Source organism: Musca autumnalis, unplaced genomic scaffold (genome assembly GCF_047663935.1).
Source record: "Musca autumnalis isolate F117 unplaced genomic scaffold, ASM4766393v1 scaffold_2, whole genome shotgun sequence".
In the NCBI taxonomy this organism is placed as follows: domain Eukaryota; kingdom Metazoa; phylum Arthropoda; class Insecta; order Diptera; family Muscidae; genus Musca; species Musca autumnalis.
The window spans coordinates 263772480-263788935 of NW_027411755.1; the positions used below are offsets into that span (position 1 = coordinate 263772480).

Here is a 16456-nt window from a genome sequence, read left to right on the forward strand (position 1 = left end):
GGATCAATCGATTCTGTCCAAAATTTGGCTTTCGTAATATTTTGTCCAAACTTAGTTTAAGTTCGAAGATGGTTTATATCGGTCCACTCCTTTCGGTACCTCCCCCATAAAAGTTCGAAAATGTTCGGAAAATTTGTACGTACGATAACTTTTGAAGGAAGTAACCGATTCGGTCCATAGTTTGTAACTCGTGAAATGTCTACCAGACTTAGATGAGGTTCCAATATAGACTTAATCGGTCCAATCCTTCGGGTACCTCCTACACAAAATTTCGGATAAGTTCAGTTTAGGACCTGCTCTCGAATAGCTTTGTCCATACTTCCTTCAGGGGCAAGTCCATACTTCCTGAGAAAATAGCCTAAAAGTTGCACAATACCGTGATACCGTGTGAGGTGGTTGGAGCGCAAGATAAGTGTCGAAAGAATCTGTCGATTGGATCCAAAATTTGTTCTTAGTAAAATTTTGTCCAAACATAGTTTAAGTTCGAAGATAAGCCATATCGGTCCACTACTTCAAGTACCTCCCCCACAAAATTTCAAAAATGTTCGAAAAAATTGTTCGTACGGTAACTCTTGAAGGGAGTGGCCGAAATGGCCCATACTTTACACATCCTAATATATCTATCAGATATAGATCAGGTTCAAATATGGACTATATTTGTCCACTTCATCCAGTACCTCCCAAACAAAATTTCGGATAAGTTCACTTTAAGACATGCTATGGAATCACTTTGATTTTTGTTGAAGCAACTTGCATTAGCAGCCTTAATTACGAAGGTGCACGTTTTTCAGGGGCAAATCCACACTTCTTGAGCAAACAGCCCGAGGGGTGCAAAAACTCCCTATGGCACCATATGTAGTGGATGGAGATCCACTTCCATAATGGTCAATGTCGATCTATTCGCCTAAAATTTTTAAAACCCTCTTAATACATAGGTTTTTTGGGAAAAAATTGTTTCAATATAAACAGGCTGAGGGTATATCTCTGTCGGCCAAGCCGACTAAAACTTTTTACTTGTTAAATTACTTACTTAGCCCAATTCATCAAATCAACGTTTGCACCTCGAATGACTCGAGTTCAGACATGACTTCGAATACCTTTGAACGTATAGGACTCGACTGCATTGTATTCGACAGAATAATGGTAGATGTTGAGAAATTATCTGGAACGAAAATATGTGGTCAATGGTGGATTTGCCTAAAGCTGCATTGATATTGCCCAGTTATTTCATGAACTTTTATCGTTCATGTGTTTTGAGCACAAAATCATATTTCATTTCTTACGGACATGATATAGAAAGCTTATTTTGCAATCGTCGAATAGCTTGGCTGGTAAATTATCGGTTATCGCGCCCTTTTTGTAGGATTTTTTGACCGAACTATCAGAAATTTGACATTTAAGGTTCTCAGTGGTCTCGAAACATATTCCCCAAAAATCGTCAATATAGGTCCATGTTTTGGAATAGCCTGCATATAACGGTACCCCCGATTTTCGGTATTTTGAGGATTTTAGTTGCAATATTTAACCGAATTTGCAGTAATTTGATATTGATATTGTTTTAGTGTATCCCTATATGGAGCATTCTTCTCTTCGGGGTTCCTTGGTGGAGGCCTCTCGCACCCAAGTTTTTATTTTGCTCTACACTTTGCTGCCTGTGTGTTGTCGGAAGGAATTGCATAGCATAACCAGGATGGCTCTTGAATGGAATCCCTAAGGATCACGAAATCGAGGTCGACCAAGAAACACCTGGCGACGAATAATAACCCAAGATAGGACAACATAACCTTACATGGGAATATCCAACAACAACAATGCTTTGAGGAAGCCCTATGCTCCCAAAAATAACAGGAAAAGAATCATCAATACATAGAGTACCACTTCGGAGAAGTTGCTAATAACCGAATTCCGTGACACTCAATCAACCATACCACTTTATCCAAATACACAAATTGAAGTACTGTTTTTATTTCTTCCGGCGTTTTTTTTTTTCATATTTGCTCGATTGTAATAATAACCCAATAACATTTAGCCTTAACGCAATTTGTTATACTGTATCTGAGTGTCTAACTTTGTTGTATGCATCCCCCGAGGGGAAAGCGAGAGAAATATTCTCTTCAAATAAATAAATGTTCGCCGTTGTTATTGCGGTTAATGTTTATTTTATGCAATAGTTTATCTGCCTCCAGAAATAGCATCTCCGCGTTGTTCATTCGTACAAATGAAAGTTTCCAACGAGAGCAAAAAGGAGAAGAAAAAATGGAATGCCGGTTCAAAGTTGTTTATTTACTTTTTATGTAAAACTATTATTTATTTTTATAGATTTTGTGGTGGGGTTGCCTGTTATGAAGAGGTCTTTAGCAGTGCTCCACTTAACCCTTTGAAGGTAAATATAGAATTGTTGATTAGGAAATAAGAAGTAGAAGTAACATATTAGAACCTTCATTCTACTTCTAGAAGGATATTATCACTGTTTTTGTATATCATAAGTGCGATAGATAAGTTGATAAGTCAACTTATCTGGATGGTGGATATACACTAAATCAGCAGGATAAGTCATTTTAGGATTTTTTCAAATCCGAATCTTATTTGAGTGACTAGTAGATTCTAGTTCCAGCCCTTAAACTTTAAGGGCTTTAAGGCTTAAAGCAAAGCCAACAGTATTTTGCTCGCCTGAAAATGCACGCCAATATATCCCTTTTTGATGACTAACCTTTCTTATAGTAATGTTTAATATGAAACATAGATGTCGTTACACATGCACATTCCATAGTACCATTTACAACATTCTCGAGAAAAGATTTCTCACCGATAGTAAATCTAAAGAAACCGTCTCGCCGCATAAGTCAGACTCTAATCAACTTATATCAATTTTCACAAATTTTCTACTGTGGAGAACCAAAAATACGAACTTTCTTCGTCCTTAGAGAGAAGGAATATTGTGGAGGTAACTTATTCTGAGAACTAAATAGGGTATTGCAAATATGTAAACAAATATTATTACATATTTACAATACCCTATTGTTGAGGTAAAAATATCCTGAGAACAAAATAGGGTATTACAAATATGTAAAAATTAATATTACATATGTACAATACCCCATTTTGTTCTCAGAATATGTTTACTTCAGCAATATTTATTCTCTCTAAGGACGCAGAACTTCCTTGTATTTTTTATTTTTGCCTTATTAAGGCGAAGGTCATTTATAGTGATATTTAATTAATTCTCTTTCGAGTTGATCTTATTAGACCTATTATATACATTGAAAAATTAGGAGTCCACCGAAGTCCCACGCATTCAACTATTACGCTACGTTTCACGGGTGGTTAAACCGATCTTCAGGCGTATTGATAGAGATGGTATTTACCGGGTATTTACCCGGTAAATACCCACACGGTGGGTAAATATCGGGTAAATACCCATTTGTGGGTATTTATTTGGGTATTTACTATATTGAATCGCTAATACAACATCTTAGACCCTATTTCGGGGTTTAGGTTACGAAATCGATTCAAAATGGATAGTTTTACAATACTTTAAACTTGTGGGTAAATACATGGGTAAATACCCGAGTATTTACCCAAGTGTTGGGTAAAAACTCATTAACTGCCGAACCACTTGACTTAGGCTGACAAAAGTTGGCTCAAATCTTACTTATGTCAAGAGAATATCTAGCATTGAAAATGGGGTCTCTGGGTCCATGTTTTGATATAGCCCCCATATAACCTTACCTCCCGATTTAAGGTATTTTTTGTCTATTTGCCTCATTGTACAATCATAGTGGCTGCAATTTGGCACAGTGAGTTCTCAATATGTAGAAAATATCCATGCAAAAATTTGTCAACATAGGTCCACGTTTTCTAATAGCCCCCATATAAGGGTACCCCGATTTCGAGGATTTACCCACATGTTGGGTAAAAACTCTTTAACTGCCGAACCACTTGACGTAGGCTGACAAAACTTGGCATAAATCTTACTTGATATAGCCCCCATATAGCCGTACCTCCCGATTTAAGGTTTTTTTCATCTATTAGCTACATTTTACAACCAAATTGGCTGTAATTTGGCACAGTGAGTCCTCAATGAGTATAAAATATCCTTGCAAACATTTGTCAACATAGGTCCACGTTTTCTTGTAGCCCCAATATGGGTTTCTGGAATCGGGAGGTACGGCTATATCAAAAAGTTGACCTAGGGACTCCATTTTCAATACCTTTAATACTATTAATATAAGAAAGTTTTGAGCCAAATTTTGTCGGCCAACGTCAAGTGGTTCGACAGTTAAAGATTTGGGTAAATACTTGAAATCGGGGTACCCATATATGGGGGCCATGAGAAAGCGTGGACCTACGTCGACAAATGTTTCCAAGGATATTTAATACTCATTGAAGACTCACTGTGCCAAATTACAGCCAAGTTGGTTGTAATTTGTAGCTAATAGATGAAAAAAACCTTAAATCGGGAGGTACGGCTATATGGGGGCTATACCAAAACATGGACCCAGGGACTCCAGTTTCACTACGTTTAATACTATTGGTATAAGAAAGTTTTGAGAAAAATTTTGTCAGCCAACGTCAAGTGGTTCGACAGTTAAAGATTTGAGTAAATACTTGAAATCGGGGTACCCATATATGGGGGCTATGAGAAAGCGTGGACCTACGTCGACAAATGTTTCCAAGGATATTTAATACTCATTGAAGACTCACTGTGCCAAATTACAGCCAATTTGGTTGTAATTTGTAGCTAATAGATGAAAAAAACCTTAAATCGGGAGGTACGGCTATATGGGGGCTATACCAAAACATGGACCGAGGGACTCCAGTTTCACTACGTTTAATACTATTGGTATAAGAAAGTTTTGAGAAAAATTTTGTCAGCCAACGTCAAGTGGTTCGGCAGATAAGGAGTTTTTACCCAATATTTGGGTAAATACTCGAAATCGGGGTACCCATATGTGGGGGCTATAAGAAAGCTTGGACCTACGTTGACAAATGTTTGCAAGGATATTTTATACTCATTGAGGACTCACTGTGCCAAATTACAGCCAATTTGGTTGTAAAATGTGGCTAATAGATGAAAAATACCTTAAATCGGGAGGTACGGCTATATGGGGGCTATATCAAAACATGGACCCATAGACCCCATGTTCAGTACCAGAAGTTCTTTTGACATAAGAAAGATTTATGCCAAGTTTTGTCAGCCTACGTCAAGTGGTTCGGCAGTTAAAGAGTTTTTACCCAACATTTGGGTAAATACTCGAAATCGGGGTACCCTTATATGGGGGCTATTAGAAAACGTGGACCTATGTTGACAAGTTTTTGCAAGGGTATTTTCTACATATTGGGAACTCACTATGCCAAATTTCAGCCAATATGATTGTACAATGAGGCTAATAGGTAAAAAATACCTTAAATCGGGAGATACGGATATATGGGGGCTATATCAAAACATGGACCTAGAGACCCCATGTTCAGTACTAAAAGTTCATTTGACATAAGTAAGATTTGAGCCAAATTTTGTCAGCCTACGTCAAGTGGGTTGGCAGTTAATGAGTTTTTACCCAAAAATTGGGTAAATACTCGAAATCGGGGTACCCTTATATGGGGGCTATTAGAAAACGTGGACCTATGTTGACAAGTTTTTGCAAGGGTATTTGCTACATATTGAGAACTCACTATGCCAAATTTCAGCCACTATGATTGTACAATGAGGCAAATAGACAAAAAATACCTTAAATCGGAAGGTAAGGTTATATGGGGGCTATATCAAAACATGGACCTAGTGACCCCATTTTCAATCCTAGATATTCTCTTGACATAAGTAAGATTTGAGCCAAATTTTGTCAGCCTACGTCAAGTGGTTCGGCAGTTAATGAATTTTTACCCAACACTTGGGTAAATACTCGGGTATTTACCCATGTATTTACCCACTAGTTTAAAGTATTGTAAAACTATCCATTTTGAATCGATTTCATAACCTAAACCCAGAAATAGGCTCTAAGATGTTGTATTAGCGATTCAATATAGTAAATACCCAAATAAATATCCACAAATGGGTATTTACCCGGTATTTACCCAATTTACCGGGTATTTACCCATTGGGTATTTACCCACTGTCCATCTCTACGTATTGAATATTGTTTTTGTGGCAGACGAAGGCAAAGTTTGGGAACTAGTATATATATCGCACTTCATTAGATAAATGCATATGCGAAATTATGTCAGTTAATTGAAACTCCAAACTTTTCCTATAGTCCTTGTATTTTTGTATCTCCACAATTGAAAATTTCATGGCCTATACCATTACGACAGAAGGTATATGGTTGCTCCAACAATATATATTTTTAGATATTTACAAAAACCTATTTTGGTCTCAGGCTATGTTTCATTATCCGCGTGTAGCGATTATTTTATTGTTGATTCTTTTACCACATAATTTGAAATAGTATCTGTGAGTCCTTTATCGTAATCTAAGGGTTAATCCAATAGGACCATTACCGTTCCATAACCTTGCAAAGCTGCATTTCCCCATAGACTCGAATACAATTCTGCTAATACATAAAACTGACTACAGTTTGGTTATTGCTTTCCTTCCTACTTCTATTTCTGTAACAACTATATTTGAGTGTACTCGCATTGTATGAATGAAATTCCTTGAACTACATCATCATTGCATGAAATATAGACATCGAGGGCAGAGACAAATACAACCGTGGGCATATTTCACATCTTTAATGAACATGAACTTTGTTTTTATGACTCTCTGCCTGTTTCGACATCGTCCTACACTCCCCGATGTGAATGGCGAAATGAATGGGTTGAACAGAATCTTATAATTACAATTCCTTGTCTTTTGGTTTTGTCTCCATACAAGATATTCGGTTATAATATGTATAGAGAAGGAGAGTATGTAATTACAAACACACATCGAAATAGGAAAATTATTTATAAAGATTTTCATTTTAAAAATGAAGGCAAATTCCAGTGCATAATTCTGACAAAGTCATCCATTGTTGCTTGCATTCGTTTACACATGTTTTAGTTTGAAGAATATTTGTATATTCCCCCAATCATCTTTCCCGTTGATGCCAATATCTCAGGATTATTTAAATGCTGCTACTGATTGAATTGAGAAGAGCAAAGTAGGAAATTTATGAGATTTTTTGACTCGAGCATTATGTGGGTCCACACATGTTTTTTAACATCAGACATGGTTCAGCATTTGTGTAGAGAGCCCCATAATTTTTCGTGTGTAATTTCGATATTTAATGCATAAGATTTTAGCGTCTTAAATATAGGAGTATGTATATTCACCACATACATATCATCCCCATGCATTATGTTTTTCCTCTTTTCCATTATCATTAATGTCCTTTTCTTTTTTTTTCATCGTTATAAATTAAAAACATAACAAAAAATGGCAAAAAAAAAAAACAATTGTTTAGTCAAGGTTGCTGTTGTTGTTATTATTATTTCTGTGTATGTATAGATGTCAGTATGTAACTTTAAACAAAACAAATTTATTTTTAAGAATTTTTCTTTGTATGAAATGAAAAATACCCTCTTTGTAATGTTTTGTTATTCCACATTTTATTCATATGCAAAATGTTGGATGATGCTTTGGCCTAGTGTTGATTGTGTATTTGCCTTTCAAAGCAGTTGAGAATTAAAAGAGGATGCTTTGTGACAATGGATAAGCATTGAAAAAGAATACACGCATGAGGTCATGGTATTTAAATTTAAAGCATTGTGTGGAAGAAAACGATTTTCAACGATTAAAAAAGATATTCCACAGGAAACATTATTCATGTTTGTGATAGTAAATTTTGAAAAGGACTTAGGGATTTACCCATTCATAGTTTTAAAACATTGGCATAACATAAAATATGATATTGCCCGAAAATTCATTTGGTATTGAACGGCTCGATCTTAACTGCGTGACTTATATCAGTTAATAACATCGTTTAAAGCCTTACGAGCTCCTCTAAAGGTGTATTGTAGGCTGTAAAAATATAGTAAGTATCGATTTGCTTCTGCAGGGTCTTCTTCAAGATTTGGTGTAAGGCAAAGATAAAAGTCCCACAAATGTGGCCCAACTACAACACTGACTATAATCTTCACACTTTTCGCCCGCTAGTACTTTGTATGATTAATACCACTGCCTCTTCGGCGTTTATGCATACCGGACATTAGTGCTATTCAAACTATGTATGTATTAGGGTGGTTTAACAAATCGATGTCGGATTTTTTATGCGGCACCACACAACATTGTTTAGTTTTGTTAAATTGTTGGATTGTCAAAATTTAAGGACAATCGGAATATGTTAACACGTGCCACTGGGACCTCAAAGTTTCCATAGTAATTTGTATGGGGCTAACGGTGAATTTTTACGAAATTGCTTTAAAGGCCACATTTATTGTCCAATCCATGAGAAATTTTTACCAGTTCATTGCTACATCTTTTTACAGATTTTCTCATAAATCTAAATCATATTATTTTCGGTTCTCCTTTCTTCTCTTTAGAATATATTCTACTTGTACCTCTACACAGCTCTTTATATTATAATCGCACCCTTACAGGACCTTATATATTCTGCTATGATTCTCATAGAGCTCTGCATATTCTACTCGGACCCTTATAAAGGTCCTCATATTCTACCTGAACATCTACAGAGCTCTTCATATTCTATTCGGATCCGTATTCTACTTGGACTCTTACAGAGCTCCTTATTTACTACTAGGACTCCTATAGAGTTATTTATGTTTTATTTGGTGTTATAAACCTCCTCATAGAGCACATCGTATTCCATTGGGACCCTTAAAGGACTCAATATGTCCTACAATGATCCTCCTAATATCATATTCGGACCCTTATAGATATCCCCAAAAAGAGCTCTTTATGTTCTATTCTGACCTTTACATAGTTCCCTATATTCCACTATGACCCTTATTATAGCCCCTCATGTTCTACTCGGATCTCCATAGAGCACTTAATATTTTTTCTCGGACCTCTTAAAGCTGTTCATAACATCTCCGAATCTCTATTCTTATTATAATCAGACTCCTATAGAGCTTCTCATATTCTACATGAATTTTATAGGGCCTTAAGGAGTGCTCATATTATTTTTGCCTCCGGAACCTTGTACAATACGTTCTGCTCCAATCGAGAGCATCTCATATTCAACACATTACCCTATATATAATTGTTCCACAAACATCCCAGATGAAAATTTGATGTTGCCTGGCCTGGGACTCGAACCTACGACCTTTAGCGTTGAAGACAGGTGTGCATATCATTGCACCACGGTGGCACCCATTCCCCTATAGAGCACTTTATAATTTACTGGGACCTACACAGAGCTCTTCATAGAGCACCACTATAGGGAAACTTATATTATGCTCAGACCTCTAAAGGGATATTTACATTCTACTTGTACATGTCTTGACTTCTTATCTTAATGAGGAACGTATATTCTACTTGGACATTTGCAGAGCTATTTATATTCTAGTCGGACCCTTGTAGAACCTTCCATAATTTACTCGGACCTTATAGAACTCACCATATTCTACTTGGACGCTTCTACAGCTCTTTACTCTTATGCTCTTTATGTTTGACTTGGACCCTTATAAACCTCCTCATATTCTACCCCGACCCTTATACAGCTCATCATATTCCACATTGACTTTTAAGGAGCTCCTTAAGTTCTACTCTGACCCTTATATAGCTCGTCATATTCTAGTCGGACCCTTATATATATCCTCATAATCAACACGTCCCTTGAAGAGCTCCGGTCTCTACAGAGCTCTTCATATTACACTCAGATCCCGAGAGAGCTCTCCATATTTTACTTGCACCCGTATGGAGCTCCTTATTTACGACAAGGACTCCTATAGATCTCTTTATGTTTAACTTGGATCCTTATAAACATCCTTATATTGTATTCCGATCCTTATAGAGCTCATCATATTCCACTAGAACTTTGACCCTTATATATCTCCTCATATTCTAGTCGGACCCTTTTAATTATCCCCTTATTCGACAGGGGCCCTTAAAGAGCATCTTATGTTTTACTCTGACCCCTAAATAGCTTCCCTTATTCTTCTATGAACCTTATTGTAGCTCCTCATATTCTACTCGGAACTCCATAGAGCTCTTTATATTCTTCTTGGACCTCTGAAAGCTATTCATAATATCCCCGAATCTCTACTGAGCTCTTCATACTATACTCAGACCCCCATAGTGATCATCATATTCTACTTGGATCCTATAGGGTCTTTGACCCTTTTAGGACTCCTCATATTCTATTCGCATCCAAAAAAGCTCTTTATATTTACTGTACTTGGAACCTTATAAAGCTCTTCATATTCTACCTGTACATCTACTGTATTGTTCATATTCTACTCCGAACCGCATATAACTCATTCTATTCAAATCAGAGAGAGAGAGTCTCTCATCGGGGTCTCTATAGAGTTCCTCATATTCTAATTAAACCTTAGAACTCATTAGAGATCTTTATATTATATTCGAATCTCTACATATCCTATTCGGACTATTACATTTGTTCTTACTTCTATAAAACTTGTCATATTATTCTATAAACACCTAATACACTGCTCTGATATCCATCCATCCAGCTCTTCATACTCCTTACAGTCTATTCGGACCATATTCGGTTTCTATAAAGAATAAAATATAAAATTCGGAACTCTAAAGTCCTCAGTTCTATATATGTACATAGCCACTCATATTCTAAGAATTACCCAACAAACCACCAATTCACCTGTTGTTAGTGCCTTACAAATGGGCCGTGAGAATATGCAAAACTATTTCAAGTGTAACCCCACAATCTTCATCTGCACATCTGATTTTACGTGATGTTATTTTACAAATGCAATAATCTCTTTGTTCTTGGTGTTCTTTACCATCTCCCCTTTGTTTATGTTTGTGGGCTGGTCGATGGAAAAGAAAAGTTGACTTTTGATGTGTGTTTGTGAGAATCTAAATGATTTTCTTTCTGCTTGAGTAGATTGAAGGAAAACAAAGAAAACTACAATGATAACAAATCCTAATAGGAAATACACATATACACACTAACATACCCCAATATACAATTTATGTTTACTCACCTAGAAATTCTGTAGTATACCAATGCATGAAAGGGAATCTCACATTCACACATTACAATGTTATTACATATTTGCATAAGAGTAATGATTTGTTTGTGTGTCTATTTTTCTTTCTTCTTTGAATCATCATCATGCCTTTTGCATTCTTTCTCATCTCTGTAGTTTATTTGTAAAATAACTTGCAGTGTTATTTTACAAATTGTTTGTTCTTTTGTCGGTCCGTCTGACTGACTGACTGACTAGCTGACAGACTTCTTTGCTAAACTATCTGATACGAAGACAGCATTTGTTCTCATAAGTAATTACAGATCCTTGCCATTGTTGGTTTTTAGCTTAAATGCCTTGGTATATTCCTTTTGTGATTTATTCACAGCCATACCTATACATACATGTGTTCGAACACACATTTATACATTGCCCTTTTTAATAGAGATGTTGTTGTCTTGATAAGAAAAGTTTTGTTTTGATTTTCAAGCCAAGAACAAATTAATTTATAAAATCTGATAACGAAATAAAGAAACAAGAACACAACTATTGCAAGCAAGAACCGAACGAACGCACTTGCGAAGAGAGTCTACGATAACACTTGATTTATGGCTAATTACATAGACTTTTTGTCAGCAACATGACTTAACTTTTCGTCAGTTTGCCTTTGTTGATGTTTTTGGGAAATTGAGTTATATTGGGATATATACACGTATGTATGTAGGTTAAGCAGATATCATTCAAGGATGTAATTTAAAATGTATATCTGTGGTCAAATGTGGGGTTATGAAAACAATTTAGTTGTATTTAAAATATTGGAATTGTTAGAGCTATTTAGTTTCTTGGATGCGAACACTGTTTGTCCTCGCTATCTCCATTTGAAGACTTAACAAAATTAAATAATCAACTGGAGGAGGGTTTAATAACATTAAACTTGTTCCTAATAAAATCTTTTTTATTTCTAAATAATTCAAATTTGTTTCTTTTTTTTACAGGTGAGTTTATATATACGTTATTTCTAATATCTGCTGATAAATAGTACAAGATCGAGGTAAGACCTATGTTTAAGAGATAATGTTTCTTATATTTTTGCATGTTATACAACTTTTTATCGTAAGCTGCAATGATTCACTTCCCGGATCATGGCATTGGGTTATTGGTCCGCGTTACAGTATCTTCTACAAAAATAAAATAACACCATATTTTTCTAGAACACTAACAGAATTTATGGCAACAACCTAGGAGAGACAAACATCTACACTCTTTAAAGTTTGTATTTTATTTTGCTATTTCCCTGTTTCTCCACTGCAGCTGTCATAAATTACAGATGCATCACAATCATCATCATCAGCAGCAGTACAGTGCCGTCCTATAGGGCTACCAATGTACCTTTGTTGTCTTGCTTTGCAATAACATTTGGTAATTTACGATTTGAGGGAACGAAAAACTACTTCTCAATGGATTGCAGCAGCATGTCGCTAATGGTGCTTGACTACTGCTTCCATTCGTCTTCAACAACAACAGAGGAGAAGATGACGACAATAATGCTGGCTGGAGGCTAAGCTTTTATTGTTGTTGCATTTGTTGGCGGTGGTGTTGTTTTCGTTGTTGACTTTATGGCTGTTAAATGTTTTGCCAATAATACCAAGTTTTTATCGATATTTTTATAGCTTCCAACACTGCGCCGGAGAAGAAATCACATCAGATACTGGCAACATCGTAGGACTACATTGAATTTTTAAAATAAAACAAAATGTTGTTGTGGTTGTGGTTGTTGTTTGGATTTCTTTGACTTCCCGAAATCGACAGGACTAAGTCTGGCGGGAAATAAATGCAATAAATATGTACATATATAAATACTTAAGAGGATAGTTTAATTTTAATAACCATGAGAGAATTTTCTGTTGGAAGTTAATCAAAATACCCAAATACAAATTTTCAGCCAAATCGTCTGGAAAATGTGGCCAAGACCCTCGATTTAGGCAAATCAGGAGTTACCTTTATGTGGGCTCTACTCCGAAGCATGAACCTACTTTGAACATTTTTTGCGAAAAGGTGTTCTTCCCCTCGGAAACCAAGATGCCAAATAAGAACCTAAATAATTTGAAAATGTGGCCAGGACCCTCGAAATAGCTTAAATCAGGGGGTACCTATATATAAGGGCTTTGCCAAAACGTGGACCAATATTGATGATTCTTTGTGTAGATGGTTACTACATACTAACACTTAAAAAGACAACATTTCGTGAAATTAGTTTAAAAATATGGATAAAACCTAAAAGGTACTGTAATCAGGGTACACTCTTACCCTGCCGAACGAATCGGCAGGAGCGAACGAATCGGCAGGAGCGAACGAATTGACAGGAGCGAACGAATCGGCAGGAGCGAACGAATCGACAGGAGCGAACGAATCGGCAGGAGCGAACGAATCGACAGGAGCGAACGAATCGGCAGGAGCGAACGAATTGGCAGAAGCGAACGAATCGACAGGAGCGAACGAATCGGCAGGAGCTAACGGATCGACAGGAGCGAACGAATCGGCAGGAGCGAACGGATCGACAGGAGCGAACGAATCGCAGGGCCGACGGCTGTTGCTAGGTTCGGTTCAAGTGACTGCGGACAATGCCACACGTGTTATCTTGTACTTCGTTTAACGCCAGCACTCGACAAATTCAGCGACGAAAACTAAACATCTTATCCATCTGGGTTTACTGAGTGAATGAGAATTATTTGTAAGGCGAGACAACCAGGAAATACGCTGAAGTTTAAATAATGTATGAATGGAGTTCTAATTATGCATGAAGTTGGGATTATGCATGCACTTGTAAGGTAGTTTTGTATTGATACTGTATGTAATATCAGGTGGGCGGATTGCAATGTAGCGGTCACGTTACAATATGTCTAAACAAGTAAAAAAGTATCAGTCGGCTTTGCCGACAGAGATATTTTCTCAAACCTGTGTGAACTGAAATCGAATACCGGCTACACAACAAAAACGTCTTTCACCAACAATTTTTTATCTAGTGGGTTTTCTGAATTCTGTAGCCCTTTTAAGGGGTACGAACTTGTCGACAAAATTTGGATTGAAGCATTGGTGCTCAAAATATCTATGCATTAATCTCTCTGAGCAAGTCTTTCCTTTGGTAAACAACGACATATGAAAAAAAAGAAAACGTATGTTTTTTTTGTAGATCCGATAAGGTATATGGACGAGCATCGGTTTATCAATGCTCAAAACTTTGCGGAGTAGGTAACTCAAGGAATTTACGACGTAGCCTATTTTGGAAGTGGATCTTATTTTGCGAGAGCTTTTCTACCATTATATCAGGAAGCTCACATAAAGAAAATTTGTGAACTTTTGTGAAGGAGGTACCCTAAGAACTGGATCAATATGGTCCATTTTCGAACTTAAATTAAGTTTCGACCAAATATTATGAGTTCCGAAGTTTGGACCAAATCGGTTTCTAAATTTAAGAAATATAGCAAATAGCAAAAAGCTTTTGAACTTTTGTCGGGGAGGTACAGGCAGGAGTGCACCGATAAGAACAAGCTTCGAACAATATTCAATTTGGACCAATGCAGTATCCTGTTCGAATGTTGTTCGGCGCACCAGCCACTACACATGGTGGCCGTAGGGAATTAAAGCTTTCATGCCATTTTCTCAGGAAGTATAGATTTGCACCTGAAAAGAAATTGAACAGCGGTAAAAGAGGCCCGAGAATAATCGGTTGCAAAAAAGTCTAAACGATTCGAAAGCAAGTCTGCACAGCAAACTGCACTTTTCCCAAATTGTCTGTGGAAGGTACCCGAAGGAGTGGACCGATATAGTCCGTATTCGAACTTGATCTCTGATAGAAATATTACAATGTGCAAAGTATGGACCAAATCCGTTAGTCCCTTCGAAAATTATTGCGCATTACTTTTGAAAAAAAAAAATATTAAACTTTTATGGGGGAGGTATACATGAGAGTGGGCCGATATGGTCGATCATCGAACTTGACCTTAGTTTGAACAAAATATTACAAGAGCCAAACCAAATGGGTTGATCCGTTCGAGAGTTATCATGTACATCAGCCAGCCGGACAGACGGACGGACTTGGCTAAATCGACTCTAAATTGTCTGACAAAAATTTCGTCTAAACATACTTGCGGTCTAAAACCATTTTTTCAATTAGTCACATTTTTAGTCGTATCAAAGTGTATATACTCTCGTTAGAGTAAAGGCTGAGAGTATATAAACTGCATATTTTCTGTAATCGAAAAAATGTTTTAATGCGTGCTGGCTCTTCAACAGTTTTAATAATATCTAATCCTCCTTCAATTAGGAGTTTTTATTTTCCTTGAGGAAGATTATCCAACACAGAAACTCGTTTCTTTATTTAAAATTGCACAACAAAAATGTTTCAGTGTACGCTCTGTAAATTTCTCTACGTTTCGTAATTCCCTATCCCCCATTTCCTGATGTCAACTTTCGCTCACATAACTCTTGATGTCCACATTGAAACTTACAAAATATTTTAATATTACATTGAATTTCAATATTTTTCTCAGATCCTATGTTTTGCTCATAATTCCCAAATTTATTACCTACAATAGAATTAACTACCACGGCAACGACAACGAAGAAGACACAACAAATAATTTAATTTTCAATCTCATAAATATGATTTATCGCTAAACAGCTACAACAGTTTATTTTTATGACTTTTATTTTTTCAACAACCAGCTATTCTCATATTACCAACTAAAGACGACGTGATTTGTTCGCCTAAGGAAAGGAAAACGAAAGTGTTGGTCGATGTTGGTCGATGGAGGTGGCATGAGCATACATAGAGGGATTTTCATTTATCACCTCTAACAGTCAATCTAAAGAAAAGAGGCTCGTCTTACAATCAATTGCCTGTTAAGTTTCATTTCATCTGCCTGCTTGCCGTTTGTTGGTGGTAATAAGTCTCGACTTAACTCACTCTCACTTCTTTCTGCACGTTGCTGTTAGACGAAGAAGGCAATTTGACTGCATGGGAAAATAATAAAGTATTTCAAATATTAGGCTTAGGCTCACTCTGTGTCTAGTGGTGCGCAGCATTTGAATCTTCAGACGTGAGGTTGTGGTCTTAAGCACTTTGACACCTAATATATCGTGAACGTGCCATGCTACAAAAACAAAAAAGACAGACAGAATGAAAAATAATAAAGTGGTCTTAAGTCATTTTCATGTGACATTTTCATATAAAGTCAGCTTTCCCATATTAAACATAATAATAAAAATAAAATTTTAAATGTGGTGTTGTATTTAAAGCCCCTTTAATATTCTGTAGATGTTGTCGTTCTTATTCTGTTTTTGTAAG

At 36.5% G+C, this 16456-nt stretch overlaps 1 protein-coding gene across 4 annotated transcripts in view; it reads left to right on the top strand.

Moving 5' to 3' along the window:
* LOC141391990 (uncharacterized) overlaps window positions 1-16456 on the top strand; it is a 264725-nt gene that overhangs the window by 64767 nt on the left and 183502 nt on the right. The window contains exon 2 of one of the 4 annotated variants that reach the window (XM_073964821.1): window positions 12105-15044. The exons of the other annotated variants lie outside the window; for them this stretch is intronic. Coding sequence (XP_073820922.1) covers window positions 12105-12131 — 27 coding nt within the window. The 3' untranslated portion in view covers window positions 12132-15044. Of the gene's footprint in view, window positions 1-12104; window positions 15045-16456 lie in introns of those variants that run through there. 4 annotated transcript variants of the gene reach the window in all.